The 27,319-nt window shown below is 37.0% G+C and overlaps 11 protein-coding genes and 1 long non-coding RNA gene across 16 annotated transcripts; 6 read left to right on the top strand and 6 right to left on the bottom strand.

Moving 5' to 3' along the window:
• Positions 1–95: 95 nt before the first annotated feature.
• ARAC9 (RAC-like 9) lies at positions 96–1,857 on the bottom strand. The gene is made up of 7 exons (NM_130033.3): positions 1,568–1,857; positions 1,395–1,482; positions 1,040–1,149; positions 876–939; positions 706–770; positions 545–610; positions 96–443 (listed from the first exon to the last, which is right to left on the bottom strand). The coding sequence occupies exons 1-7, from the start codon at positions 1,700–1,702 to the stop codon at positions 342–344; spliced, it is 630 nt and encodes a 209-aa protein (NP_566024.1). The 5' UTR covers positions 1,703–1,857; the 3' UTR covers positions 96–341.
• Positions 1,858–2,580: 723 nt separating this feature from the next.
• CKB4 (casein kinase II beta subunit 4) lies at positions 2,581–4,497 on the top strand. 3 transcript variants are annotated; one of them, NM_130032.3, is made up of 5 exons: positions 2,581–3,034; positions 3,129–3,347; positions 3,433–3,542; positions 3,613–3,778; positions 3,947–4,497. In NM_130032.3, exons 1-5 carry the CDS (start codon positions 2,812–2,814, stop codon positions 4,078–4,080), a joined length of 852 nt encoding a protein of 283 aa, NP_181996.1. In that variant the 5' UTR covers positions 2,581–2,811; the 3' UTR covers positions 4,081–4,497. The 3 variants fall into 3 exon arrangements, with proteins under 3 accessions (NP_181996.1, NP_850421.1, NP_001323623.1); NM_180090.2 differs by having other exon boundaries at positions 3,613–3,775; positions 3,947–4,467; NM_001337093.1 differs by having other exon boundaries at positions 3,613–4,497.
• A 359-nt stretch (positions 4,498–4,856) lies between these two features.
• Positions 4,857–5,867, bottom strand: AT2G44670 (senescence-associated family protein (DUF581)). Its single transcript, NM_130031.3, has 2 exons — positions 5,590–5,867; positions 4,857–5,476 (listed from the first exon to the last, which is right to left on the bottom strand). The coding sequence occupies exons 1-2, from the start codon at positions 5,697–5,699 to the stop codon at positions 5,305–5,307; spliced, it is 282 nt and encodes a 93-aa protein (NP_566023.1). The 5' UTR covers positions 5,700–5,867; the 3' UTR covers positions 4,857–5,304.
• Positions 5,868–7,306: 1,439 nt separating this feature from the next.
• AT2G09535 lies at positions 7,307–7,604 on the bottom strand. Its single transcript, NR_140555.1, has one exon. It is a non-coding gene; the product is annotated as an other RNA (long non-coding RNA).
• Positions 7,605–8,138: 534 nt separating this feature from the next.
• Positions 8,139–10,146, top strand: AT2G44660 (ALG6, ALG8 glycosyltransferase family; the record flags this gene model as incomplete). Its single annotated transcript, NM_130030.5, has 4 exons — positions 8,139–8,876; positions 9,190–9,396; positions 9,477–9,714; positions 9,797–10,146. The coding sequence occupies exons 1-4, from the start codon at positions 8,151–8,153 to the stop codon at positions 10,144–10,146; spliced, it is 1,521 nt and encodes a 506-aa protein (NP_181994.5). The 5' UTR covers positions 8,139–8,150.
• CHL-CPN10 (chloroplast chaperonin 10) lies at positions 9,868–11,608 on the top strand. The gene is made up of 7 exons (NM_130029.4): positions 9,868–10,561; positions 10,654–10,712; positions 10,796–10,846; positions 10,971–11,036; positions 11,114–11,164; positions 11,259–11,288; positions 11,389–11,608. The coding sequence occupies exons 1-7, from the start codon at positions 10,468–10,470 to the stop codon at positions 11,455–11,457; spliced, it is 420 nt and encodes a 139-aa protein (NP_566022.1). The 5' UTR covers positions 9,868–10,467; the 3' UTR covers positions 11,458–11,608.
• Positions 11,582–13,735, bottom strand: AT2G44640 (TRIGALACTOSYLDIACYLGLYCEROL-like protein). The gene is made up of 5 exons (NM_130028.3): positions 13,421–13,735; positions 13,021–13,270; positions 12,548–12,932; positions 12,179–12,447; positions 11,582–12,094 (listed from the first exon to the last, which is right to left on the bottom strand). Exons 1-5 carry the CDS (start codon positions 13,690–13,692, stop codon positions 11,915–11,917), a joined length of 1,356 nt encoding a protein of 451 aa, NP_566021.1. The 5' UTR covers positions 13,693–13,735; the 3' UTR covers positions 11,582–11,914.
• Positions 13,736–13,964: 229 nt separating this feature from the next.
• Positions 13,965–15,382, top strand: AT2G44630 (Galactose oxidase/kelch repeat superfamily protein). Its single transcript, NM_130027.3, has one exon. The coding sequence runs from the start codon at positions 14,031–14,033 to the stop codon at positions 15,147–15,149; it is 1,119 nt and encodes a 372-aa protein (NP_181991.1). The 5' UTR covers positions 13,965–14,030; the 3' UTR covers positions 15,150–15,382.
• Positions 15,383–15,642: 260 nt separating this feature from the next.
• MTACP-1 (mitochondrial acyl carrier protein 1) lies at positions 15,643–16,777 on the bottom strand. The gene is made up of 2 exons (NM_130026.4): positions 16,467–16,777; positions 15,643–16,089 (listed from the first exon to the last, which is right to left on the bottom strand). The coding sequence occupies exons 1-2, from the start codon at positions 16,656–16,658 to the stop codon at positions 15,913–15,915; spliced, it is 369 nt and encodes a 122-aa protein (NP_181990.1). The 5' UTR covers positions 16,659–16,777; the 3' UTR covers positions 15,643–15,912.
• A 47-nt stretch (positions 16,778–16,824) lies between these two features.
• On the top strand, positions 16,825–19,554 carry RAB6A (Ras-related small GTP-binding family protein). Its single transcript, NM_130025.5, has 6 exons — positions 16,825–17,211; positions 17,757–17,827; positions 17,925–18,013; positions 18,187–18,298; positions 18,683–18,773; positions 19,054–19,554. The coding sequence occupies exons 1-6, from the start codon at positions 17,095–17,097 to the stop codon at positions 19,198–19,200; spliced, it is 627 nt and encodes a 208-aa protein (NP_181989.1). The 5' UTR covers positions 16,825–17,094; the 3' UTR covers positions 19,201–19,554.
• Positions 19,555–20,807: 1,253 nt separating this feature from the next.
• On the bottom strand, positions 20,808–22,399 carry AT2G44600 (uncharacterized protein). The gene has a single exon (NM_130024.4). It carries the CDS (start codon positions 22,131–22,133, stop codon positions 21,192–21,194), a length of 942 nt encoding a protein of 313 aa, NP_181988.1. The 5' UTR covers positions 22,134–22,399; the 3' UTR covers positions 20,808–21,191.
• A 1,475-nt stretch (positions 22,400–23,874) lies between these two features.
• Positions 23,875–27,296, top strand: DL1D (DYNAMIN-like 1D; the record flags this gene model as incomplete). Of its 3 annotated transcripts, NM_180089.2 has the most annotated exons (15): positions 23,875–24,148; positions 24,239–24,302; positions 24,394–24,501; positions 24,582–24,683; positions 24,769–24,819; positions 24,897–24,958; positions 25,079–25,169; positions 25,271–25,335; positions 25,448–25,642; positions 25,730–25,849; positions 25,932–26,002; positions 26,098–26,323; positions 26,399–26,449; positions 26,525–26,896; positions 26,994–27,292. In NM_180089.2, the coding sequence occupies 15 exons, from the start codon at positions 24,017–24,019 to the stop codon at positions 27,120–27,122; spliced, it is 1,839 nt and encodes a 612-aa protein (NP_850420.1). The 3 variants fall into 3 exon arrangements, with proteins under 3 accessions (NP_850420.1, NP_850419.1, NP_850418.1); NM_180088.3 differs by lacking the exon at positions 24,769–24,819 and having other exon boundaries at positions 23,883–24,148; positions 26,994–27,296; NM_180087.1 differs by lacking the exon at positions 24,769–24,819 and having other exon boundaries at positions 24,017–24,148; positions 26,991–27,122.
• Between the last annotated feature and the right edge of the window lie 23 nt (positions 27,297–27,319).

Genomic DNA, 27,319 nt, shown 5'->3' with positions numbered 1-27,319 from the left:
TTTTATTGATTTATTCTATTTCGGTTTCGGTTATTAGCCAAAAAACAAAACCCGGTTTATTTATTCTTCGATTCTGTTTCAATCGGTTTATTTTGTTTCTTTTTGCGCTAAAACGGTTCTTTGTTGTTGTCTCTTGAACTCAAAGAAGACAAACATTGTTCTTTTACATAGACTGATAGACGAGAATTCGCTTATAATTCTGTTACAAGAATCTCTACTACAAGATCAAACTTTTATAACGAAGATAGCTAATCATACTAAAATCTGCAAGAGTCCTTCATAGAAGAAACACACTAAAAAAGATGTAAAACAAACCAAAGCCAGAGACTTGAGTACACTAGTCAAAGAACATGGCATAAACCGATCTTTCTCTTTCGCTTCTTAGTCTTTGAAGGAGGATGTAAAACTACTTTGATCGCTTCATCAAACACGGCTTTTACGTTCTGCAAATTTAGCATCATCATAAGTCTTTCTTTATCAGATTGAGGTCCAAAATATTTGGTCTAATTGTAAAATGTAACTCAAGCATTAATGGTTACTTTACCATTTGTGCTTTTGAGCTGCACTCTATGTATGCTAATGCTCCTATTTCCTTTCTTAGTTCTTGACCCTATAAAAGAAGCAATCTTTGAGTTATAAAAGAGTTTGATTCTTAACATGGTTCTTGATCATATACATTGAAGAAGAATCTTTAAAAAAACATACCTGTTCTGGGAAGATTGTGCAAGCACCTGGATAATTCTTTGGGAACTGCATGTTGTCTCTTAGATCTGCAATATCAAGAAATTCATCTTATATACTACATAACATCACTTACACATTGATGTTAGATTCCTAACATTCAAGACATAACAGAGTGGTTCATTATCTTCAACCTGATTTGGTTCCCACAAGAACAATAGGCACAGTCGGGGCATAATGTCTCAGCTCGGGTACCCACTGCGAAAGAAAACCGATCCATATGCACATGAGATCAGTGTTGTAAAGTTAAATTACAGTGAAATTAAAAGTAAAAGGAAAGATAATCTCAAGTCTCAACCTTTTTAGCAATGTTCTCAAAGCTAGGCCTGCTAATAAGTGAGAAGGCAAGAATGAAAACATCTGCTCCTCTGTAACTCAATGGTCTAACCCTATTGTAGTCTTCTTGACCTGTAATATAATGTGAATCACCCAAAAGATATATAACACAAGAATCATAATTGGTCTCATTTAAGTTTTGAAGAAACATGAGCAAAATCTGATAGTGAATTCAAGAACCAAAACAATGTTGCATCAAAGATTCAAATTTTTCAACTGACTTCTTTTAAAAGGACCAAAAGATTAGACCTTGACATATTGTTGTAGATATAAAGCTAAAGACAAGAACAACTTTGACATTAGGTAAAAGCATTTACCAGCAGTATCCCAGAGACCCAGATTGACAGTTTTACCATCGACTAAAACATTAGCATTGAAATTGTCGAACACTGTTGGAACATAATCCTGTAATAACAAGATCTCAACAGTCACCAAAAGCTATCAAGAAAAGCAATCCAAAAGAGAGAGAGGGAGAGATGGATTTATATACAGTGGGGAACGTGTTGCTGGTGTAGGAAATAAGAAGACAAGTTTTGCCCACAGCTCCATCGCCAACAGTGACACACTTTATAAACGTTGTAGCTGTTGCTGATGATGTTGATGTTGCAGCCATTGAAGCTGACATTGATTGAGAAAATTCTCTGATTTTACTTACCCTGTTCTCTCTCTTTCTGTGGTTTTATTCTGGTTCAAGTGAAGAATGAGAATGAGACTTGAGTGGTAAAAAAGGAGTCAACTTTAATTTGAGCTGTCAGAGAGCCAAAACGCCTTAAAAATAATTTTTTATTCGGTGGGTTTGATTTCTTTCCTATTTTTTGAATTTAGATAGATTTTGCCATATTTTACTTCTTTCCAAAAAAACTCTAATTGGTAACACATAGCTGTACATAACTTTTATCTGTTAACTTTTTTTGAAATAGTATAAAATTACTAAAAAACAGTTATATTAAAAAAAATGTATAAAAAAGCTGAGAGAAAAATCTTTTAGTAACGCTTTTGATAAAAAAAATTATAATTGGTAGAAATGAAAGTTGTACAAATTATAGTGCTTTGTTTTTTTCACCAATCAATGCAAATGCAAAGGTCCAAATGTTTCAGCAAAATGAAAATAAGTGGTGGTTATATCAAATCAAATTTTGTAAATTCAGTTACATTTACATGACTAATTTTACAAGATGTGTAATTTTAATTATCTCTAGATCATTTGTTTTTTTTTTCGATTTAAGTTTGGACAATGGATCGACCACCAAACACATCATCATTAACAAAGATGGAAAGGCAAGTCCATTATTACTACCGTGTTGATACAAAAAAAAATGAATTTTATGATTTCTTTCTTCCTAAGATATAATTTGGAATCATAGTTTAAGTACAAAAAAATGTTTCCTTCTACGTGAATCTTTGTATTACAACTGTCAGTGTCATAAGGCCCATCCGAAAAGCCCATTTCTAAATACTAGAATTTTAAAAAATTAAACAATGATTAAAAAAAAAAAAAAAAACAAAGAGAAGAAAACAAAACAGTAGAGAATGAGAAAAAACCACAGGGAAAAGCAGAGCACTCTTTATCTCTTCTTCTCTCTTTCTTCTACTCTGTGATCAAACTATCGAAGAAAAAACAAACCCTAGATTTATCCGCCCCTCTTCTTCCTCTGATGATAAGAAAGTCGAAGACTTTGAGAATCTAAAGCTGAAAAATTTTGTTTTTTTTCATTGAGGGAATCGAATCGAGTTATGTACAAGGATCGGAGTGGAGGAGGAATAATGGGTGGTGGTGGATCATCGAGATCGGAGATCCTTGGTGGAGCTATTGATCGGAAACGAATCAATGATGCTTTAGACAAACATCTTAAGAAATCTTCACCTTCTACATCTAGGGTTTTCACTTCTAAGGACAAAGATTCTGTCCCTTCTACTTCAACTGCTAAATCTCAGCTTCATTCTCGTTCCCCCGATGGTTAATTGCTTATATCTCACTCAATTTCAATTTCATGTGGTTTTAGTACTTTCTGATTTGGGTATTAATAAATTTTGATTCTTTGTGGATGCAGTTGAATCTGACACGGATAGTGAAGGATCAGATGTGAGTGGTTCAGAAGGTGATGATACCTCTTGGATCTCATGGTTTTGTAATTTGAGAGGGAATGAGTTTTTCTGTGAAGTAGATGAAGATTATATACAAGATGATTTCAATCTCTGTGGTTTGAGTGGTCAAGTTCCTTACTATGATTATGCACTTGATCTCATTTTAGATGTTGAATCATCAAATGGTAAGTGAAGGGTCCATTTGATGAATTTAGGCTTTACTTTGTCTGAGAATTGTTGTATAATTTGGAGGAATGTTTATTGGATTAGGTGATATGTTTACTGAAGAACAGCATGAGATGGTGGAATCAGCTGCTGAGATGTTATATGGTCTTATTCATGTTCGTTATATTCTCACTACTAAAGGAATGGCTGCTATGGTAAGCAAGATACTTCTTCTACATCTTTGTTTCTGATTGATCTTTTGAATGATATCTTTCTCTTTTGTAGATGGAGAAGTATAAGAATTATGATTTCGGGAGATGCCCCAGAGTTTTCTGTTGCGGACAGTCTTGTCTTCCGGTTGGCCAATCTGATATCCCGAGGTCGAGCACTGTGAAGATATACTGCCCAAAATGCGAGGATATTTACTACCCGCGATCTAAATACCAAGGCAGTATCCTTTGCTCCTCTGTTCAAAAAAGCTTTATCTTGTCATAATATGATGCATCTGCTATTGTTTGGTTAAACATTGCGATTAGCTAGTTTGTTTGCATTAAATCTTTTAGAAGATAAAGAGTGTTGTCCACTTGTCTTAGTGTTCTTTCCTTAATGCTTATTGCAGACATTGATGGAGCTTACTTTGGAACTACTTTCCCTCATTTGTTTCTCATGGCCTATGGGAACATGAAACCGCAGAAGCCGGCTCAAAACTACGTTCCTAAGATCTTTGGCTTTAAGGTACACAACAAACAATGATACTCTCTCCTCTCAACAGTCTTGTGGTTGAATACAATCTCGGTGGCTAAACCACCATTCTTCTGATGGTCACGGGTTTGAAATGGATGATACTAAACTGCGTTTGGAGGATGAGAAGAGCTAATGAAGAAAGGTCGACACTTAAAAGTTTTTCACTATGTAATCTCAAAAGTTCTAAGTAGAATCTTCAACATAGAACCGTTCTTTGATGGGTCTTGGGAAATTCTTTACCTGTGAGTAATCAATTAAATCATTTACCAGATGGATGGATTTTGCTTTGCTTAACTGTTGTCTATAATTGCTGAAAATTTAGGGTGTATCCTACTTATCTTAAGTTTCTTGTGTTGTACGGAACTAATCTTCATTTTTCAATCACTATTAACCAAAACAAATCTGAAAACAAAAGATAGATGGAACAAGAACCTAATGAAAACCAGATTTTGACATTCTGTAATACAAAGATATAAACACTTGAAACTCGGTCTAGCTCTGGTAAAGTTACAGGTCAAGAAGACTACAATCATTGAGTTATACAGAGGAAGAGATGTTTTCTTTTTTGGTTCTGAATATCAAATTCTTCATAGAAAGTGGGAACTGTCAATGTCTTAACCTAATATATGGGATCTTGAGAAGCCCATTTAAGGCCCAAAAAAGCTGTCACTGTTACACATTTAAAAGATTCCCCGGAGTTCTTAGTTAGTTGCCTGCCGTAAAATGCATACCGCCAAGAGCAGTCGAACTGACTAATTTGTTCAATGCGAATAACTATAAAAGCCAACAAATCTTAACACCACCAGTTTGAATAAATTTTGTCGATTTCTAAGACACCATTACGATCACACGCAGATACAGAAATTGAATTTATATTTATTAAGAACATAGTTGTTATGCTCTGTTTATTATGGAACATCGAACAAAATTTCAACCCCAGATTACAAAACCATCACATCACACAGCCAAAATTATTAGCATCTTTCTTTCTCTCTGCCCCCAAAACTCCACATTCATTTACATAAACCAGATCTACAATTTCTCAGATTCCGACAACCGGAATTAGAAAACTAGTTATCTCCGATCCATAGAAAGATCAATAGAAACAGAGCAAATCTTTTAGAGGCTTTGGAGATATAAGTGGTTTTAGGAGGGTTTATAGATTTTAGACAAAAAGGTATTTATATAGAAGAAAAAAAGACTATTTGCTTGATTATGTAACTGAAGCTTCTACTAAGCCACGACGAGAGTTCCTGTCCGTACGGTGTTTCCGGCGGCGGATTCTTTAGTTTCAGAAGAATTTTTCCGGAGAGATCTTGAAGATTTTTTCCACTTTCTCTCCTTAGCTTCATCAGATTCAATCTGTTCTTCTCTACACTCGTTGCTACAAAAAGCCTTGTCTCCTCTGTAAATCACAAAAACCATAAACAATCAGACCAAATAAATGAATTATAGAAAAAAACCAGATCTAGAAACTCAATTGAAAGTTTAATGCTTTAGTTTGAATCGAATCAATACCTGTACATGAAGATATCGGAGTTAAGACCAAGGTGTTTCCGGCAAAGAGAACACGATTCCAAAAAGTGTGGCTCTTCACAACCCAAAAAACCAGAGTAATACGAAGCCATTTGCTTAATTAAATACGAAAGCTTCCGAATTTACGATGACGAAATAGACTGCGAAAAGCAGATTCGAGAGGAAGAAGAAGAAGCGAGAGGAGGAGGAGGAAGAAGGAGGTTGATTTGGTGTTCATTTATAAAGCCGGCTTTAGGACTTTCTGCTTGACTTGAGCTGATCACCTGTGTCACGTACCACTTTAGTTACAGTACTCTACAATACATCCTCACCGTTCATCGTGACCGAATCTTCATCTCGAAAGATCTATACGTTAAAGTTCAATAATTCATTACTTTTATTATATTTTATTATTGTCTTTTTGTGTTGTGGTAAATTCTTTTTTTTTTTCTGATTATTTTACCTCATCGATAAAGTTAAAGTGCAATGAATCAAACTCTTTGTCCGTTACGAGTACTATTTTCTTTGTTTTTATTTTTGCAATTACATTACGAATGTCGAGTAAATTTTAAAATTATTTTATTTCTTTTGTAAGAGCAATAAAGAACATATATTAGTATTATTTTGGGAATACAATAATTTGGGTGGATCTCGTTCGACGAGAGAATCAAACAAGTCTTGCGTTTTGTAAGATTCGTTGGCCACAATAACATGCATAGCGCATGATGGTGGACTTTTCCCAAATATTCAATTAACATTAAATGAAAGTTTCTAAATTTTCGTTAACAAAAAAACAAAAAAGAGAAAGTTTCTAATTTTTTATATGAATATTACTACTAAAATAATTTCTATTTTATTAATCTGTTCTCGTGTGTACTTTCTCTGCTTTTCCTTAGGATTCATTTCGCCTGGACAATGTTTCATTGCATGTGTGTAATTTATAATCGCCTCTCGTTTTGTTTAATGCTTTGCTTGTACTTATTTGTATTTCATTAACTTCTTCAATGGACATATCGACAGTAACGTCTTTTTTTTATTGTTACTATAGTAGAGTGAATTAATTTATTCGTGTTTATAGTGAGACAAAAACATTTTGGTACACATGTACATGTCCAAGTAAAAAATATTCCAAAGACATTGGATGAATTTAAATCTCTTTCGAAATAGTACTATTCTATTCTATATTTTATATCGATATGAATACTATAGCTAAGAATCCTCTAGTTGAAAATGTGTAAAAGAGTCTTTGGCAAAATCTTTGTTCAAACAATAATATTTAAAAATACGATCTAAATAGTCATAAAGTTTTTTTTTAAAAAGGTTCTAGAACATGTAATTCGAATACGTTTACACATTTACTACTACTAGTAATGTGTACATACATACTCCATACGCTAATACTTGTAATAAAACGAATAAGAGGGTGACCGACCTATTTTATTCATTTACTATAGTAGTATTAAGTTCTTAGTCCGAGTTCAATTATAGTTTTAATACTAAAACCACATAACGTGTCACATAGGTGAAATTCTGTATACTATTATAAATATCAGATACCGACTAGAAATATCACATTTTTATGCTCTTGATTCATATTATAATCCTCCAACATGAGACTTTTGACTTTTTAAATCAAAGGTAAGAAAACACTATCATGATTTATTAAATTAAATAAGATCACGTCAAGAAAACTCAATGAATCTGAGTAAGCAATGACTCACATTACGAACGGCAAACCAATAATAAAACATTAAAAATGTATATATTTAAAGTGTATTAATACATACAAAAATAAAAGGTGTTTTCGTGATCAATTATAATAAAGTTCCAAAAAAAGAAAGGAGGTTTTACATAATTGGTTAGGACCACACAACTTGTCATCTGTCGATACAACAAGGCGTCGAGCTGACTCAGATTAATGAGTTAATGGGACCCACAATCACCTCTCTTTTGAAAGGCCCAATTATCAACGTCCTTGTCTCCCGGGCCCACGACAGCTGCCCTTGTACCCCGTTTGCCCTACTTTTTTCTTTTTTTTTTAAACTCACCTGCAGTTGACACGTGCGGTGATCCTCGCTCGTGCGCCAGCTAAGATCCGAGTTCGTGCTACGTGGCTGTTAGGTAAAGGTCTTAAGGTTTGCATGGGAATTAAAATCTGTTGTTTTGAGTCTACGGTTACTATTTGATCTTTTAGGGTCGTCGTGTATGACACGTGGCCTTAGTTACTGAAGAATGATCTCAACCGCTGATTAATTCGAATGGTCTAGCTCTACGCTATAGCCAATAGCTACTTTCCTTTTGGGCGGTTGTAATAGGTAGGTACGACTTATACACACAACGAAATATTCATAGCTAAACCGGTTTAATCCGATATAAAAACCAATTTGAACAGTTCCACGTAATGCCATGTCATATATTTTTAACCAATTATGTACTGCCATATCTACAACTCCACGTAAACTTCTGTAGTTACTAAGTGGGCCGGTTCGTGTCCCAAATTAGGCCCATATCAATGGGTTTTGTAAATCAACGGTCGCTAATGTTCCCAGTCTATCGGTGCCGAGATGGATCACCGGGAAAAGAGTGACCGGCGACTACTGCTATGGTTCTTCGCCGTAGCCACCGCCGTAAAACTCCTTCTCATTCCGTCGTCCAGAAGCACCGATTTCGAGGTCCACCGTAACTGGCTCGCTATCACAAACTCTCTTCCTCTTACCAAATGGTACTTCGACGAGACTAGCCAATGGACACTCGACTATCCTCCTTTCTTCGCCTACTTCGAACGCTTCCTCTCAATTTTCGCGCGTCTCGTCGATCCCAGGATCGTAGATCTTCAATCAGGACTCGATTACAATGCCGAATCTGTAATTTACTTCCAACGAATCAGCGTAATCGTCTCAGATCTATGTCTTCTCTACGGTGTTTATCGATTGACTCGAAAATTAGAACCGTTGAAACGAAATCTGATCTGCGCATTGGTGATTTGGTCTCCGGGGCTATTGATCGTAGATCACATTCATTTTCAGTATAATGGATTTCTACTGGGTTGGTTATTGCTTTCGATTTCGTTTCTTCAAGAAGGGAGAGATCTTTTGGGTGGGTTTTTATTCGCAGTTCTTCTATGCTTTAAGCATTTGTTCGCCGTCACTGCTCCGGTTTACTTTGTTTATCTACTTAGGCATTATTGCTGGTCTGGTTTAGTTACTGGTTTCCGACGGCTTGTAACTATTGGTGCGGTGGTTGTGGCGGTTTTTGCTGCTGCCTATGGACCTTTTATCTATCATGGACAGGTTAGTGTAGTTCTTTCCTATTCAATGTTGAAGAATATAGCCAAATTCTTTTGAGTTCAAGTTGAAGATTCTAATGTTGTTGATGTGTTTAGGAGATTGTGAATCATTTTTGTTGTTGTTTGATTTGGCAAAGAGTTAGAATTTGTTAGAAATTTTGGTGCTAGAGAGCTATTTCACTACTTTTATCAATGGAAATTATCCTAGACGAATCAGTGAATCTCTATACATCAATCAAGTCAAACCTTGTCCTAAATAGATTTATTGAGAAAACATCTTATGGTGGTAGTTTTCGTGTTCTCTCGTTGTGTTGCAGATACAGCAAGTCATCAGTAGAATGTTTCCTTTCGGGAGAGGATTGTGTCATGCATACTGGGCACCTAATTTTTGGGTTTTCTACATAATACTCGACAAAGGGCTTGCGGTTTTGCTGCGGAAGCTAGGATATGAAATTCAAATTCCTTCCGCATCTTTCACTGGAGGATTAGTTGGAGATTCTTCGCCTTTTGCAGTTCTTCCTCAGGTACTACTCTTCATGAGTATCTGTCATATCTCATGAATTGTTTCACTCAATCTTATTCTGTTGGACTGGTGCAATGACAGATCACGCCATTGACAACATTTGCAATGGTATTACTAGCTATATCTCCATGTCTCATCAAAGCCTGGAAAAAACCACACTCGGGGCTCGTTGCTAGATGGGTAGCTTATGCATATACATGCGGTTTTCTGTTTGGATGGCACGTCCATGAGAAAGCATCGCTTCACTTTACCATCCCACTTGCAATCGTTGCAGTTCAGAGTCTAGAAGATGCTAAACATTACTTTCTGGTTTCCATAGGTATATACTATTCTCTAACCAGAATCAACTTTTACGCATAATCATTCATTCCTTGTACTTAATCTCTGTATTTTTCCTGCAGTCTCTTGCTATTCGCTCTATCCACTCTTATATGAACCGCAGGAGTACCCGATCAAGGTTCTGTTGCTGTTATTGCATTCCGTGGTAATGTGGCTCGGCTTTGCAGCTCAATACACAGATTATAAGGCGCAGAAGAAGGAGACTAGTGAAATCAAGAGCAAGTTTAGGATTGGATGTTTTGAGAAGAGCTATCTAATGGGTTTGATTATAGTAGAGATAGTGTCTCAATTCTTGCATCCGTATTTTCTAGGTGATAAGTTGCCATTTTTGCCTTTAATGTTGATCTCAACATATTGTACCGTTGGTATTATGTACTCTTGGATTTGGCAGCTCCGGAAGATCCTGACATGACATATAGATAGATTCATGTAATAGTTAACTTGATTTTAGTACTACGTGAGTTTTTCCCTCCGTAGTATATGACTTTTCAGTATACCCCACGATACTGCATTACTGCTTCGGTGACTCTCAATAAAGTGCAATTGAGATTTCTCGGTTCAATAAAACATACATCGGTTAGGCTTAATAGAATAAAGATATTGGGTCTTAATAGTTAAATGGGCTGTAATATTGGCCCAATGTAAAACATAAGAAGCACTGACGAGAAAGCTGGAGCCAAAGTCGTAACGGAGGAAGAAGAAGATCTGCTTCTGCAAAAAACCTTATCCTGCTATGGCTTCCACTTTCGTCTGCTCTCTACCAAATCCTTTCTTTGCTTTTCCGGTCAAAGCAACTACTCCTTCGACGGCTAACCATACGCTTCTCGGTACTTAACTATCTGAAAGTTATTTTGATGTTTCTTCCTTTTCGGATATAAAGTTTGTCTTTTTGATAATTTGTTTCCTCGTGTTTATGCAGGAAGTCGAAGAGGTTGTCTTAGAATCAAAGCGATTTCCACTAAATGGGAACCGACAAAGGTACTGTCTTTTCCGAAAAATGTATTGGTTTCTCTGTTTTTAAAAACTGGTGATTAATCTTAGTGTTGAGGTGATAATTGCAGGTTGTTCCTCAGGCAGACAGAGTTCTTGTTCGTCTTGAAGATCTTCCTATTGTCAGTTTAGCTCCTTTATTGTCTGAAATGTCATGATTATTATCAATAAGCTATTAATTTGATGAATCACTAAATTGAATTCCATTGCCAAAAACTTATGGGCTCTTAAATTGTTATTCTGAAGAAATCCTCAGGTGGAGTATTGTTGCCTAAAGCAGCTGTGAAGTTTGAGAGATACCTAACAGGAGAGGTAAGTCATTTGCTCCTTATATGTTTTATATAACTTGTGTTAGAGCATCTTTAATTAAGAATAGAGAATCATTTCAGATTATATCTGTTGGTTCTGAGGTTGGACAACAAGTTGGACCTGGAAAGAGGGTAAATGTTTCTTCTTAAGTCAAAGACATAGTTATTTATCCATTGTAACTACCGTGAATCTTGTCTTTATCTCTTTCTCCTTTGCCTTTCACAGGTTTTGTTCTCTGATGTGAGCGCTTATGAGGTGAATTCCGCTTCTCTGCAGTGTATTTGATTAGTTGTTGTCCTGTCCTTGTGTGGTTTTAAGGAATATAGAATCGAACATCTCTGAATTTGTTTCTCAGGTCGATTTGGGAACCGATGCTAGGCATTGCTTCTGTAAAGAGAGTGACTTGTTGGCCCTCGTTGAGTGAAGTCTTGTCCAAGAGGGAGAGATTTGAAGATTTTACAAGTTTTCTGTAATTTTCAGACAGCAATTGTTGTTTCTAGTTAATCCTTCAATTTAATATCAATTGAGATCACTTTCAGAGATAGTCATATTCAAAAAAAAAAACAAGTTTTCTCTTTCTCCTTCTTCCGGTCCAACATAGCCTCCATGTTAGCAGCCTCGACTAACTGACAAAGCTCGATCATTTTATTGACTCTGTAGCGTAGAGAAATCGGACGGTCAACAATGAGAAAGTTTGGATTTTTAGGAAGTTTCCGTGTGAGAGCCGATGGAAGTGAGGATAGATCTTTCCCAAGTGGATTTCTAGGGATCGACCGCCACAAGCAATGAAGATGAACTAGGTTTTACGAAACATAAGAGTTTTTTATAGTCATGTCAAAAAAAAAAAGTTGCGATTTTTAAAACATAAACGGAGACTAAAATCAAAACTCAAAAACTCGGAGCTCGATCATGCCTTCTTTTCTCTTTGGAGAATACCAAGCCACGATTTTGCCAGACTCAAGAAGCCTCAACGAGTAATTCAGACTGTATATCACATCTTCCATGCGTGCAGCTCCTACCTGAAACTGCGAGTCTACTTTGAAAACAATCGGACCCGCAACCTGCATAACAGTGTGATTAGTGGGAATTGCTTAAACATCATAGACTCTTTTACATCTTTTGATCTTTGGACAAAAGCTTAATACCTGTTGCTGGAATATCAGGTTGAGTCTGGGAGACCACAATGTGTCGTCTGAGTTGTTACTACTTGCATGGAAGAGTTTTTTAGCAAGGGCAAAAGCTGAGGGTAGGTCCACGCGAGCATCTACTCGGGTAAGATCGCCATACAACTTACTAAACCGTCCTTTTTGGAACGTATAACAAGCAGAACCAAATACATCTGCGCTTATCGGACTCCGCTTCTTGCCATTAACCAACATGCCTCGGCCTGTGATCCAAGCTGCCAAGCTGCTTCCTAGAGAGTGAAACATTGAGAGAACTCAGCATTCAATTCAAGGTCAAGAAAAGAAAAGGAACGAGACTTCTTTAGGGGATTGGTTTTTTAAAGAGAGTACCTACTATTCCTGAAATTGCTGCATGAGGCTCCTTGAGACGTAAATCATAAGGCAGAAACACAGGTTTATCCTCTTCTTCTGTGTTGCCTTCTTTCTCTTGTGGCCTCCACAAGTCTCTGTTAACCTTGTACGAAACTGCAGCCTTGGCGCATAAACCAGGCATCAAAGAAGTAGGAGCATCACTACCACTCTCAACACCAGCAGCATTCACAGGCTGAGGATTACCCCTGCTTTTATGAAGACCAAACCGGTATCTAACCCCTGACTCTGGAACAAGGGATGAGACATCAACATTCAAAGATTCAGGAACATCCCAGAAACGTCCTTTATTGTCCAAAAACAAATCTGGCCAAGCTGCTTCCACAGTGAGATCATGTTTCTCAAGCTGCTCATTAGTTCAAACAAAAAAACAAATTAGAAGTGCTTTAAAACACAAAAGAAGAATCCATCATAGTTACAGTACAGAGACATACCGGATGAACAAGCATCAACTTGTTTCGGAGTCCGTTTTTATCTCCAAGACGTTCAGTGCTAAGCAAGAGAGAAGAAGAAGTACCCAACGCAATCTGAGTCCATAAACCAATAGAGTAAAGGGATTTGTCAACAATGTGTTTTGCTGTATCCTTTACAACTTGCAAATCCCACTCTTCTGCATTGCTAATATCTGCTTTGATATCAGCAAAGAGCTTCTTTGGTTTGAACTGCCCAACTAAACCTAACCACCTGAGTGAAAATTCCAAACAAAACTAATCACATGTCTCATCAAATCCAACAATGTCAACACTATTTCACCAGTTTGATTCAAAGTCTCAACCTTTAAAGCATTACTCGCTCACAATTTTGTAAATTATTGAAGAGGTTAAGAGCATTTACCAGTTGTTAGAGGAAGGACTGAGCAAGAGAGAATTGAGAGAGAAAGAGCCGAGTCTCTTGTCAGAAGCAGGAGCCAAAGAAGGAATGATTCCAAGAGGAAAGCCTTCGCGAAGCAGAGAGAGCTGTTGAATCCGGTGAGAGCGGCTTGCTCGTGCTCCGTCTAAGGGAAATGGCTCACCGGGAACAGAGCGAGCAGTGCCTTCAAGGGTTTGAGGTGAAGAAACGTTCTGATCCCAAAACACTGAATCAATAGCTGAGTTAAGATTCGCCATTTTCTTCTTCCTCTTCTTCTTTCCTTATCTCAGTCTCTCCTGTGTACGAAGCTGGGAGACAAAGGGGGTTTAAGCATTTTCATGGGCCTTTTCTTCACCCTTTAATGGGCCTTGTTTTAAAATCGATTCCTTAGAAAGATTCACTCACCGGGCTTATTCCTGGGCCTTATTCTAAAACTCTGTGTGTTTCCCTGATCAAGACAAGAAATATAAACCGGTTTTAACCGATTAAAGCAGAATCAGAGAAGAATTTAACCGGCTTTTGGTTTTTGGCTAAAGCCCTCAATTTGATTGATTCACTCAGTTGTTCTCTAGTCTCCTCCTCCTAATAGCTCTCGATGTCTAACGCCGACGAACCACCGCAGAAAACCAACCAACCACCGTCGTCTTCATTGACGCCGCCGTCATTGTTCTCACTCCCGGTGGACATCGTATTGAACATCTTAGCCTTGGTACCAAAACGATATTACCCAATCCTCTGTTGCGTCTCCAAGTCCTTGCGGAGTCTAATTCGCTCGCCGGAGATTCACAAGACGCGATCTTTACACGGAAAGGACTCTCTTTATCTATGCTTCTCGACCAGAACTACATACCCGAACCGGAACCGGACGACTTTTCACTGGTTCACTCTCCGGAGGAATGATAACAAGATGAATACGACTGAGAATGTCTTCGTCTCCATCGATGTTCCTTATCGTCCCGGGCATGCTTCTTACCCTCTTTCCAATATCGCAATTGATACAGAGATTTACTGCATTCCCGGATATAATTTTCCCTCATCATCAATCGTATGGATCTTTGACACCCAATCTGGACAGTGGCGTCAAGGACCTAGTATGCAAGTGGAGCGATTATCAGCTACCGTAGGACTAGTCGGTGGTAAGATCTATGTGATCGGAGGCAACAGAGGCGAAGAGATCCTAGCGGAAGTATTTGACTTAAAGACACAAACTTGGGAAGCAGCGCCGATTCCTAAGGCAAAGGATAGAAACGAATGGTTCACGCATGCAAGTGTTTCACTTGATAGGAAGGTTTATGCTTTAAATTCGAGGGAATACATGAATTCTTACGATACTAGAGATGGTTCTTATCAAAGATATACGATACCTGAAGATAATTGGTGGAAGACAGGAAAATGCGTGATTGACAATGTGCTCTTCGTTTACTTCCTTAGATTTGGGTTAATGTGGTATGACTCTGAGCTGATGTTGTGGAGAGTGGTTTATGGTTTAGATCTTGACAAAGCTCGATGCATTGGGATCGGGGAATACTACGGAAAGTTGGCGTTTATATGGGGAAAACCAAGTAATGTTAGTGAAAGCAAAGAGATTTGGTGTAGAATGATTGGCTTGCTTAGGAGTGAAGTAGGAATTCATGGAACTGAAGAACCGTCTCAACTTCTCAGAATCGTTCCTAACAACTATAGTTTGCGCCATTGTCTGTCTCTTTCGGGTTAAACTTAATCAAGAGATATATTGTTGACGTTAGATGTTTATTTAGTCTTTCTTTAGTCATTATGATCAATATCACTACAATGTGTTTACAAGATTCATTGCTGTTGCGGTTTCAGCATCTTGCTTTGTTCCTTCCACCCTATCCATTTTGCATAATTAGCTTAGCAAGTTTTTAATATTGTAAGTTCACCCATTTTGTCCCATTTACTAAAAAATCGATTCAAACGAAACCTGAAATGTATCTCCTAATTAAAACATCTAACTTGTGGATAGAGATATTGGTGTATTTTGGTACAAATGCTGTAGTTGAGATGAAGCAGAAAACTTGTCCAAATGAAAACTACTGTCTGTATTCGATCCAAAAGATGGCTGACAAACAATTCTAGTTAATAGCACGTTATGATGTAATGTAGTATATAAGATCCAATTTCTTGGTCTTGCATATGTATCCAAGAGAGACGATCAGTTTTTTAAAACAAGTATGTTTTTCAAAGATTCGTCTTCAATGTATGATCAAGACCATGCTAAGAATCAAGTGTATTATATACAAATCGTATTAAAGTATTAACTCAAGAAAAAGTGTCAACTTTCACAAGATTCAAGCAAAAAGGTTTTCTTTTTAAGAAACTGGAACCGTTAAAAGAGTCAATAACAATGCTCTCCAAATAAAAGTGATTTTTTTGCAAATCCCATTATGGCATTATCAAAGAGAGAAGAACCTCATACAAGAAAAAGGAAGGAGAAACCATGAGAGAGCACACAGCGATTAGCTAGACATTGGATGATTGTAAACGTATTCAATGGCGAGAGAGCAAGAATCGATCTTGTCAGCTTCTTTGTCTGGAATTTCCAGCTTGAATTCCTCTTCAATAGCCATCACTATCTCCACTGTGTCCAAACTATCTAATCCCAAATCGTTTTGGAAATGAACCTCAGGAGTCACCTGTCGATATTTATCACAAAGCCATCAACAAAAATAACCCTAACCAAACAACCCTTATTAGAGAGAGTTGATGAAGGATTCATAAATGCAAAATCCATAAGAATGACCATATCAAATCAAATCCATAGGAACAACAACACGATAAGCTACACTTACTAAACCACATTGAGATCAATAACCTTCAATTTACTAACAACACTAATGCAACATCGTTTCAGATACATTTGGTCTCTATTTCCACTAGATCAATACGAAATCAACCAAAAGCTCCTACATTGACAAATATTCAAGGCAAAATAATCATTTTGTTCCCAATAATGAGGAAAACAAAAGATAAGAATCACGATTTGGCCAAATTTTATGAAGATCGAGCTGACCTTAGAGGGATCGACTTTGGGGAAGCTCTTGACAACATCGAGTACTCTATCGACGACAGCTTCTCTGCTAAGATGATCATCGTGCGAAGAAAATGACCGGATCGTACCAAGGAACCCAATTTTAGACTGATTCAATCCTAGGGTTTGCACCGGAACCCTCAGGTGACGAAGAATTGCATTTCTCAGTGCCATTTTCGTCTCTTTCTTCGAGCTCGAGAATTAGGGATTTGATTTGATGAGAGAGACACAGAAGAGTCAAGTAGCCAAAAGGGGCAAAAATAGTTCAGGTCATACGAGATGACACGTGCCCCCTACTATAAGGCTAGCCCAAATCCTTACGTGGGCTTATAAATGCTGCCCATAATGTAGTAAATTCCTTAATCAGCTTCTAAGTTTTTATATATTTTGTAACTTATCTCAAATAGTTTCTAATTTAACATAAATGACCCAATTGGGTCACTCGAGGAATAAACTGCAATTTACGAATAACAAACTCTCACTAATACAGTATTTGCAATTCCAGAGCGACGGGATCTCTCTCCGGTAAATATCGGAAACTTTTATTCTCAGCAAAGCGAGATCTCGACGTTTCTCAGATCCGTCCGGCGAGTTAGATCCTTGAGAAATCATGGCTCCGGTCTCGGCACTCGCTAAGTATAAGCTGGTGTTTCTGGGAGATCAATCCGTCGGCAAAACCAGTATCATTACTCGATTCATGTACGACAAATTCGACAACACTTACCAGGTAAATTTCCATTGTTCAAATCTAGGTATTATCTCGACGATGCACGACGTTTGCTTCTATTTTGAGGGATTATAGTCGGGAAAATCCCAGGGTTTGATTGATTTTGAGATCCGTTTTCATGGACGGGAATCGTGTTTTTCAGTTCGAAGTTCTTACTCGTTTACGTGATCGGGCGTTTGGTTTTGCGTAATTATGTGTGATCTGATTTGTAGATCGTGTTTTAGTCAATGTATAGGACGTAACAATCAGCTGAATGAGATTTTGGCATCGTAATCGCTCACTCTCGTTTATTGTACAAAGTCGAGAATTCAGTCCAATAGAAGATCGCAGTAACACTAATATGAGGATGTTTCTTTGATCATGTTATCATTGTTTATCTAATCGAATTAGTTCTCAATTGATGAATGAAAGCATCTGATCTTGTTCTGTGATTATGAGAATTACGTTTAAGCTCCTAATAATATGTGAACCATGCTTGCTTATCGTCATTTTACAGAATGTTCTTCCTTTTCTAAGTAGTTTTTATGTTGTTTCATAATCATCAGGCCACAATTGGTATTGATTTTCTATCAAAGACAATGTACCTTGAAGATCGAACGGTCAGACTTCAGTTGTGGTAAGATCTTGAGCCTCTTTCAATTTTCGAATACTGAAGAATAACATTGCAGATCATTTTTTGATGATTAACATCGAGAGCCGAAATCATATGACAGGGATACAGCTGGGCAAGAGCGATTCAGGAGTCTAATTCCGAGCTATATCAGGGATTCCTCCGTTGCTGTTATTGTGTATGATGTTGCAAGTATGTGTACCTTCACTCGTTCTCTCAAACACATGAATATTTTCCCATATCTGAGATCTTGGGGATGTGGTTTTCAGTAATCTTATGAATTTATGCGTTTCGATTTCTTCTTTATGTTGATCCATTGTGCGTTGTGAAACTCGAGATTTATTTTGTTTTCCACTGACATATAGGCAGGCAGTCCTTCCTAAACACTACTAAGTGGATCGATGAGGTTAGGACAGAACGTGGTAGTGATGTCATAGTCGTGCTTGTGGGAAACAAAACTGATCTAGTGGACAAAAGGTAATAATGATCTACCATCTCTTCCTCTACTTGTTTCTTGTTAAACCATGATGTGCAAATTACTGTTCAATAGCAATTGAGACTGAAATTTGGTAGTCCTCCTTGTTTAAACACGCTCTGATTTCGTAAGTATGTTGACAAGACGAATGGGTGTCTTTTTTGTTTTACTCAAGTACAAACTGTTGTTAAACCACGTCTTACTTTTCTGGTGGTATTGAGTATGTTGCCAAACGACCCTACAAGATAATAAATGGAAAATCATTTGCTGCTCAACTGCATATCTTTACAGGGTTTCTTTATAGTCAACACGCTTTGACACTTGATGGTGCCTACTACATTTGTTACTGCCAATTGGGCCTTTGTATTAAATATTTTGTTTCTCAGGCAAGTGTCAATAGAGGAAGCAGAAGCTAAGGCACGCGAACTTAATGTAATGTTCATCGAAACCAGTGCCAAAGCGGGCTTCAACATTAAGGTAACAAAGATCTTGGCTTGACACATTTCTGAGGGTTTCTTGCACAACAAAAACTTGCTGCTTAGTTCAACTAAGCCCTAACTTTGTTTAGTTCCATCAATATTCAATAGTTAATTAACCTAGACTTATAAATTTTTAACCCAACCTGCTGATTATTACATCCTCCTCATTTGTATGGATCTTTCACTGATACTCTCTAAACAATTACCGCAAATCCATAACGCTATCACTCCGTGCAAATCTTGTTTTCTTATGATTTCAAACCTTTTTGTATTGCTAGGCGCTCTTCCGCAAGATAGCAGCAGCTTTGCCGGGAATGGAGACATTGTCTTCAACAAAGCAAGAGGATATGGTTGATGTCAATCTCAAGTCTTCCAATGCAAATGCATCTCTCGCTCAGCAGCAATCAGGAGGATGCTCTTGTTAGATTTGGCAACAACAACACAACAACAAATCGATAGAGAACAACAAAACACACTACTAAAAAATGTCCTCAAGCCCCTTTGCATGATTCGATCAGTTATCGTCTTCCATCTGTAAAATTTTTGCCTGTTTTTCAACTTTTTTTCTTCATCGGATTGTTTTTAAAGAAGACTCTGTTTTAGCTATGGTTTGTCCCTAACTGTGATCTTTTGTGGTCTTTGGAGTTTCAAATGCTCGCTGCTTCAGTACTTTTGTTTACTTATTTCTCAAAACTGTGATTTGTCGGTCTATGAATTTAATTATGTATAACTGTGAGCTGCTAGGTAATAAAAACTCTCATTTCGTTTCGTCTTTCCATGTGATAGTCTGATAGAGAAAGAAGCACAGCATTTTTAATCTTTGACCCATAAAGAAACAGATAATTAATTTCGTACACATGTCGTTAGTTCAGATCACTTAAATGAGCTAATTAAATTCAAAGTCTCACACTGTTCCCAGGTATTTTTCTCCAGTTCCACCATGTCCCTAAAATTAAGCTTCTCTCATCGTAAAAAGCTCTGGTGGGTTAATGCAGTTGGAGTATACTCAGCAATTCTATCCCAAATAATGTGTATACTCACTTAATCAGCAATAATCACTCGTAACGATTTTATGGAACTAAGTTAGTGGAATGAGTTTTTTTGTAATTACTTATTATGAATTTATGACATATCCTTTTGAAAAAGAAAAAAAAAAACAGAAACTTGTACGATTGTTTTTCTTTCATTGCAGCTGAAAAGTATTGTCATATTTTTGAATAGTCCAACCAAGCTATTTGAAAATTTTAATGACACTATATTTCATAATTATATTGTCATCAATCAAATCCTCATACATAGTACCAACTAATAGCTAAAAATTACATAACACTTGTGCTTTATTTGAATTTTCCCACTAACTCATCAAACGCATAATTCGCAATAATGACCATAATTAAAGATAGACCCCTTCAAAAAAAAAAAAAAAAGAATGAGTAAGTTGAAATCAATGAAGATGTAGGTGAGAGGAGATGGTAGAGCCACGAAAGAAACACTATTTCAATTCTCCCCTCTCCAACAAAAGCCCCCATTCATTAAATGCCAACTTCCCTTTTATGACCGTTAATGCTCTCTGTAAGATGACAAATTACAAATAAGTCCTCAGAGTCATACTAGTCTAATTTTCGTTATATTTATAATACTCTTTCACGACTATGGACCCATGGAATTTAAATCTTAAATTGGTCCTACTTCCGTATATTTGTATTAAACTCTTAGTCTTTACTCTTTTTAAACCTTTGAAACTCTCTTAGACGGTACTTGGATCTTCATAAAAGTCGTCTATCTTTCGTCGAAATTGAGACCTATGTTATTAGATCTATATGCCCACTTTTTCTCTAGCTTTCTTTATTAGGTTTTTCATGTGTCTGGTTAGTAAGTGAGACTAGTAAATTGGATTTGTGAATGGTTCTTTTTGACTTTGCCAATGTCTAAGACTTAAGTGTTGTCAGATTTTGTTTCTCTAGATTAAGAGAAACACAAGGGTATGTGTCACATTTATTATCACCAACAAAGCATTGATTTTTTTTTTTTTAGATTTGAAAACTTCAAAAATAATAGCAATGTATTACAATTCTGACATGAACTAGTCATAGGTTTACTTCTTCTACTATCTGTCATTTTTTGATGTGTACACCCAAAAATTCTCATAAGAAAAAAAGAGATACACATTAGACTATCCAAAGAAAAAGAAAACACACGACATTGTTCTCTTCTAATCTCCTAAATATAAAAACGAATATTTCTTCCTTTAATATACAATCACAAAACATTATAATATACTGTAATGAATAACCAAAAAAAAAGTAAATTCACTCTTTATCTGTTGGTATAGTAAAGCCACACCATATGAATCTTGTGAAGGGTATTTTAGGTAATTTCACAAAGAACGGTCAGATTTTGACCTCAACCAAAAAAATCAACGGCGGTGATCAACTCTACCTAAATCCACAAGCTTCTTAGACCGGTTACCGCAAAAAGACGCCGCCGTTGATAGGTGAGGCTTCGCCGGAGATTTCAATTCACCGGAATATCCAAAATCCGGCGGAAATTTCGCTTTCCAGTTAGAAGAACAGTTAGGTTTAGCTCTCACTAATGGACTTAAGCAAAAAGCCATCCCTGATACACTTCTACCAATCCCAATCGTCGCCGTCTTTTTCCTTCCCGGAGTTCCCATCACCGGCGTTCTTCTTAATCTCCCTGGAGATTCCTCAACTGATTCATCGTTCGTCGTTGAATCTCCCGCCGGCGACATTCCTCTACAATATCTCTGTCTAGGTCGATTTTGATTATGATGATGATGATCGGATTCGGAAGCGATCAAATCTTCGATGTAGCAAGTATTGGTGGTTGATTGTTTCTTCGATCGAACTGATATAACCTTCGAAAACCATGACCGTGAAGTCGTCGCCGACGACGGTTGAGAAAAAACCGTGGAGGCGTCGCATGAATCGCGACGCGAATCGTAATCGTCAGATCTCGTTCTGAAGAAGCTAGAGAATCTAGATAAACCGCTTTTTTTCTTCTTAAACGATCTGTCTGATTCGAAGACTTTTTCCGATGACGATGATTGAACAACCACTTGCGGCGTTGCGAAGAATCGGTTATTAGAAGAAGCTACGGAGTCTCTTCCTCCAGCTCCGGTTCCGGTTCCGGCGTCGGATTTTCTAGGAGCAACGTAAGGAGAAACAGAACGAGGAAAAAGCAGAGGAGGTGGAGAAATACGAGAATGACGATGATCGTTATCGTCGTTTTCAGACGCGGCGGTTGAAACGGCGAGAGTAAAGAGTCGTTCACGGAGACAAGAAGCACAAACGCCGATACTGCTACTGAAATCTACTGTGTGTCTCTTACACCTCATCGGAAAAAAAACAAAACAAAACAGTTCGAGAAACTTCGATTTCAGAGATCTGAGGAATAGAAAAGATATATTTGTCTTCTTCTGGCTCTGAGATTTTCTCTTTTTGAGAGAGAGAGAGAGAGGATCTAATGAGAAGAGAATCGCCGGAGTAAATGGAAATTTTCTGATTTGTGTTTTCTTTAAGAAGAAAAATAGAAAGTAGTATTTTTTCAGGTAATAAAGGCTTGACACGTTAGCCTTTGTTTGGTTTATAAAGCATTGTTTTTGCAATTAAGATGACGATGATTAATACTTATGGTTAAAGGATAATTATCCCATTCGCTTAATTAACGTCCTAAACGTCACTATTCCTTTTCTTCTTTTTGGGTGTGCTTGTAGTGGGGAGATGAACATTTCATTGTTTTCATAATTCGTATTGTCGTTGACATTGCTTTTTTTATCATTGTCAAAACAAACATCACTTCATCACACAATGGGTTATGTAATGATTAGTTATTACTTCATCTCTATTGGGTTGTGTAATGATTTTAGTTATTACTTTATAAAAGAAAAAAATGTTAAAAGTAAACGTCCTCTTAATTTGACTCATTAAAACTGTTTTAGACTAACCGTCCTTGCTAAGGACATCGTATGTCAACGTTCTTCCTTGAAATTCTGTGGAAAAATACCTAATAAGTTCTTGGTGGTTTCCTTTTGTTTTGTATAAGAACACGTTTAAAGTTTGTACATATATGATTGTTATTAAGTGTAGGTCTAATTTGTGATACTATTGAAGTCTTCTATGTGCGTTTGATGATATCCTGAATAATAATTGTATGATCAAGAATTCAAAGATACTGTATGAATTCAATTCTAGATACACATGGAAACTAATCCACTTTCTTTGTATTATTTGAAACACAATCATGAAATAAAATTGTAGTTGTGATTGCGGACGACGAATGCAGCGAGGTGGTCCTATGGAAAAGTAAGGTCTCTGAGCGTCGTTTATTGGGTCTCCGATTTCTTCGCCGTCAAGTATATCGTACCATAGGAGAGGTGGTGAAGTTCTCGACCTCTTTTTCGCACACTACCACATTGTGTTTTCTCAACTTTACGTGATTGTGCTTATTCCTTATCTTTTAACTTGCCGAGCTTCCAAACAACACTCATTCACCATCATACATCATATTATATATTCCGAATCAAAACTCTTAACCTTTTAAAAAATTGTAGTGAACGGATTCTTCCATTTTAGATGGTTCAAACTCTGTTCGACACTCTTGTTCGTCCATTTCTTCTTGGGTTAGCCACGTTACCTTTGACCCTTCACACATCAGGGCTTATACTGAATTTAAAAGCCCTTTTCTTTTTTAATAATGGCCATATTCTCTATTATTGGGCCTTAAATATCCTTAACTATGAAAGGGTATTTAATATGAATAATATATAATTTTTTCATATATATATAACAACATGACTAAGATCAAGGTAGTTTCGAACTTTGAAATTGAAAACATTTAAACTTTAAAACCCTTACCAAGATATTGAAATTTGAGTTATATATGGGTTTGAATAACCAGTGGTGAAAGAGATTTTTTCATAAGTAAATTAAATGCTTAAAGACGTTAATGGTAAATTTTAGGAAAAGAAAAGAAGAAGACGTTAATGGTAACAAATCAAGTCAATTTAAAAGTTTTACTTATAATAATAAATGGATAATGCCAAAAAAATAAAAATAAATTAAAATTGGACTGGTTTTGGTTAATCATATTGAAAACGCCCGCTCTCTGTTTTTTCTCGTTTCTCCTCCCTTCGTTCTCGGGTCCATCTGCGTTCGTATCAAGTCCTTGCACTCTTCTTCTTCGTATCTGGATTGTTTCGAAGTTCTCTAACGAACGACAATGGAGAGTTTGATCGTGTTGATTAATACGATACAAAGAGCATGCACCGTAGTCGGCGATCATGGCGGCGATAGCAACGCTCTATCTTCTCTATGGGAAGCTCTTCCTTCCGTCGCCGTCGTTGGTGGCCAGGTTTTGTCTCAATCAGATAACTCTAACATAGTTTTTTCTCTTAAGCTTGTCTTTTAAGGGTTTTGTTCTTCTTCTTCTTAATGAGTGTAGAGTTCTGGTAAATCTTCGGTTCTAGAGAGTATCGTCGGGAGAGATTTTCTTCCCAGAGGATCCGGTTTGTGATCAAAACCAAAGCTTTCAATTTTTTTCGTAACTAATTTGTGATTGATTGTTAAAACAATGGAAGGAGAATCTGATTTTTGTAGGTATTGTTACGAGACGGCCTTTGGTTTTACAACTTCATAAGACTGAAAATGGAACAGAGGATAACGCAGAGTTTCTCCACCTTACCAATAAAAAATTCACCAATTTCTGTATGTAAACAAACTTATATATGAATGTGTCTTTTTGGCTGTAGTGAGTCAATCATATTGAAATGGAATTTGTGTCCCAGCTTTGGTTAGAAAGGAGATTGAGGATGAGACTGATAGAATCACTGGGAAGAACAAACAGATTTCTTCAATTCCTATTCACCTCAGTATTTTCTCTCCCAATGGTAAGCTATTAATCGTTTCTAGGATTCTCTTGTTTATAAGTCTTTTATCCAAACTAACATTAGTTTTTATTTCTTTTGGAATCAGTTGTGAATCTTACTCTCATTGATTTACCTGGTTTGACTAAAGTTGCTGTTGGTATGTGTTGCTTGACTCTAACTTCGTTTGGGTCTCCTTTGGTTCGTTACTTGTTAACATTGTCAATTTGTATTCAGAAGGACAGCCAGAAACTATTGTTGAGGATATCGAATCCATGGTTCGCTCATACGTCGAAAAGGTGACGAGTATAGTATTGCTAGTTCTACACTTTTCGTGGTTTGGTGATGCTGTGGTATTAATATGTTCCAGTCACTTTTTCTTGTAGTTTGATAGTTAACTTATGTTTTTTTGTTCACAGCCTAACTGTCTTATACTGGCAATATCTCCTGCTAATCAAGACATAGCTACATCCGACGCGATGAAGCTCGCGAAAGAAGTGGATCCAATAGGTTTGTTTTGTTCTGTTTTACAGCAAATGAATTGGGAAAAAACTTCCTCTTCTCTCTCCCTAAAACAATGATATGGGTTTCTGACTTTTTCACTATCTTAGGTGATAGAACGTTTGGAGTTTTGACAAAGTTAGACTTAATGGACAAGGGAACTAATGCATTGGACGTAAGTGTCCTCCTTAATTCTCTTGTCGAAAGTAGTTTTTTAAGAATTTAGATGCCTCATGAAGATCTTGAGTGTTACATATTGACTTTGATTGAATCTTTTCCTCGTTAAGGTTATCAACGGAAGATCTTACAAGCTGAAATATCCTTGGGTTGGGATAGTGAACCGTTCACAAGCCGACATTAATAAGAATGTCGACATGATGGTTGCAAGAAGGAAAGAGCGAGAGTACTTTGAAACCAGTCCTGACTATGGTCACTTAGCCACAAGAATGGGCTCAGAATATCTTGCAAAGCTCCTCTCTAAGGTTTTTTTACTCAAAACCAAACACTTACACACATAAATGAGAATTTGGTCGTTCTGTTTTTAAGTTATGTGGTCTTTCATTTTCCAGCTCTTAGAATCTGTTATAAGGTCACGTATTCCAAGTATCCTATCCTTGATAAACAACAACATCGAGGAACTCGAAAGAGAGTTAGACCAATTGGGCAGGCCTATCGCTATTGATGCTGGAGTAAGTACATATATACACTTTAAGAAGTGATAGGAACTGTATATATTTCTCTGGTAAGCTAAAATCTTGTTGGTCTCCTCAGGCTCAACTATACACTATCTTGGGAATGTGTAGAGCATTCGAAAAGATATTCAAAGAGCATTTGGATGGCGGGTAAGAAAAACACAACTATCGAACCAAAATTTTATTGGCTTTCTTGTCATGGTGGATAAACTCTTGCTTAACTTTGATTGGTAAAATAATCTTAGGCGTCCCGGAGGTGCACGGATCTATGGAATCTTTGACTACAATCTTCCAACAGCCATAAAAAAACTTCCATTTGATCGTCATCTTTCATTGCAAAGTGTTAAGAGAATTGTCTCAGAATCTGATGGCTATCAACCTCACTTGATAGCACCAGAATTAGGTTATCGTCGTCTTATTGAAGGATCCCTAAATCATTTTAGAGGTCCAGCTGAAGCTTCTGTGAATGCTGTAAGCTCCTTTTTCTCACTTCACTCTTTCATCGGTATCTATATAATAAGACCGTAACGACTGTGATTGTAACAGATTCACCTTATCTTAAAAGAGCTTGTAAGGAAAGCAATCGCAGAAACTGAGGTGAGATTTATTCGTTTATTTAGATATAAGTAAATGAAAAATGCCTATTGATTTCTTGATGTGCAAACAATTCAGGAGCTAAAACGTTTCCCTTCACTACAAATTGAGTTAGTTGCTGCAGCAAACTCATCATTAGACAAGTTTCGTGAAGAAAGCATGAAGTCAGTTCTTAGATTAGTCGACATGGAATCTTCATATCTAACGGTTGACTTCTTTCGCAAGCTTCATGTAGAAAGCCAAAACATGTCTCTTTCTTCACCAACATCAGCAATAGACCAATACGGTGATGGGCATTTCAGAAAGATAGCTTCAAATGTAGCTGCTTATATCAAGATGGTTGCAGAGACACTTGTTAACACTATTCCTAAGGCTGTTGTTCATTGCCAAGTCAGACAAGCGAAACTCTCTTTGCTTAATTACTTCTATGCACAGATTAGTCAGAGTCAGGTTTGTTGTCTCTTACATTCGTTTATCCAGTTCGGTTAACTAGCTAAGTTTGGTTTTAGTTCCGGTTTAAGGATTTGGGTTTGGTTCTTTTTAGCAGGGGAAACGATTGGGACAGTTGCTAGATGAGAACCCGGCATTGATGGAAAGGAGAATGCAATGTGCAAAGAGGCTCGAGCTATACAAGAAGGCTAGAGATGAGATTGATGCAGCGGTTTGGGTTCGATGAACGAAGCCGGTTTGATTTTATTGGTTGACATATTAAACCTTTTAAGTTGATAAACAGACAACTATTGTAGTACTTGTGGTTATCTCCGGTATAATCGTTGCTATTTCTTGCACACACAAAATTAACTTAAGTTTTTTACTTGGTAATAAAATTTCCTTTTCTTTGACCCATTAACTTGGGCCTTTGTGCCCAGATAA

The sequence above is a fragment of the Arabidopsis thaliana genome, chromosome 2, assembly GCF_000001735.4.
Source record: "Arabidopsis thaliana chromosome 2, partial sequence".
Taxonomy (NCBI): domain Eukaryota; kingdom Viridiplantae; phylum Streptophyta; class Magnoliopsida; order Brassicales; family Brassicaceae; genus Arabidopsis; species Arabidopsis thaliana.
Note: the sequence above shows the minus strand (reverse complement) of the source record. Positions and strands in the feature narration are given on the sequence as shown.

Coding starts and splice junctions, on each gene's coding strand:
- CHL-CPN10 (NM_130029.4), top strand. CDS start 10,468: ATGGCTTCCACTTTCGTCTGCTCTCTACCAAATCCTTTCTTTGCTTTT. Junction 11,165..11,258: donor AAGTTGGACCTGGAAAGAGG/GTAAATGTTTCT, acceptor TGCCTTTCACAG/GTTTTGTTCTCTGATGTGAG. Junction 11,289..11,388: donor CTGATGTGAGCGCTTATGAG/GTGAATTCCGCT, acceptor TTTGTTTCTCAG/GTCGATTTGGGAACCGATGC.
- AT2G44640 (NM_130028.3), bottom strand. CDS start 13,692: ATGGCGAATCTTAACTCAGCTATTGATTCAGTGTTTTGGGATCAGAAC. Junction 13,271..13,420: donor AGTCCTTCCTCTAACAACTG/GTAAATGCTCTT, acceptor ATTTTCACTCAG/GTGGTTAGGTTTAGTTGGGC. Junction 12,095..12,178: donor ACCTGATATTCCAGCAACAG/GTATTAAGCTTT, acceptor ACTGTTATGCAG/GTTGCGGGTCCGATTGTTTT.
- AT2G44630 (NM_130027.3), top strand. CDS start 14,031: ATGTCTAACGCCGACGAACCACCGCAGAAAACCAACCAACCACCGTCG.
- AT2G44600 (NM_130024.4), bottom strand. CDS start 22,133: ATGAGGTGTAAGAGACACACAGTAGATTTCAGTAGCAGTATCGGCGTT.
- CKB4 (NM_130032.3), top strand. CDS start 2,812: ATGTACAAGGATCGGAGTGGAGGAGGAATAATGGGTGGTGGTGGATCA. Junction 3,035..3,128: donor TCATTCTCGTTCCCCCGATG/GTTAATTGCTTA, acceptor TTGTGGATGCAG/TTGAATCTGACACGGATAGT. Junction 3,543..3,612: donor CTAAAGGAATGGCTGCTATG/GTAAGCAAGATA, acceptor TCTCTTTTGTAG/ATGGAGAAGTATAAGAATTA.
- AT2G44670 (NM_130031.3), bottom strand. CDS start 5,699: ATGGCTTCGTATTACTCTGGTTTTTTGGGTTGTGAAGAGCCACACTTT. Junction 5,477..5,589: donor TCCGATATCTTCATGTACAG/GTATTGATTCGA, acceptor TGTGATTTACAG/AGGAGACAAGGCTTTTTGTA.
- RAB6A (NM_130025.5), top strand. CDS start 17,095: ATGGCTCCGGTCTCGGCACTCGCTAAGTATAAGCTGGTGTTTCTGGGA. Junction 17,212..17,756: donor AATTCGACAACACTTACCAG/GTAAATTTCCAT, acceptor CATAATCATCAG/GCCACAATTGGTATTGATTT. Junction 18,014..18,186: donor TATTGTGTATGATGTTGCAA/GTATGTGTACCT, acceptor ACTGACATATAG/GCAGGCAGTCCTTCCTAAAC.
- ARAC9 (NM_130033.3), bottom strand. CDS start 1,702: ATGTCAGCTTCAATGGCTGCAACATCAACATCATCAGCAACAGCTACA. Junction 771..875: donor TCTTGTGGGAACCAAATCAG/GTTGAAGATAAT, acceptor TTGATATTGCAG/ATCTAAGAGACAACATGCAG. Junction 444..544: donor GCAGCTCAAAAGCACAAATG/GTAAAGTAACCA, acceptor CTAAATTTGCAG/AACGTAAAAGCCGTGTTTGA.
- MTACP-1 (NM_130026.4), bottom strand. CDS start 16,658: ATGGCACTGAGAAATGCAATTCTTCGTCACCTGAGGGTTCCGGTGCAA. Junction 16,090..16,466: donor CCAAAGTCGATCCCTCTAAG/GTCAGCTCGATC, acceptor AAATATCGACAG/GTGACTCCTGAGGTTCATTT.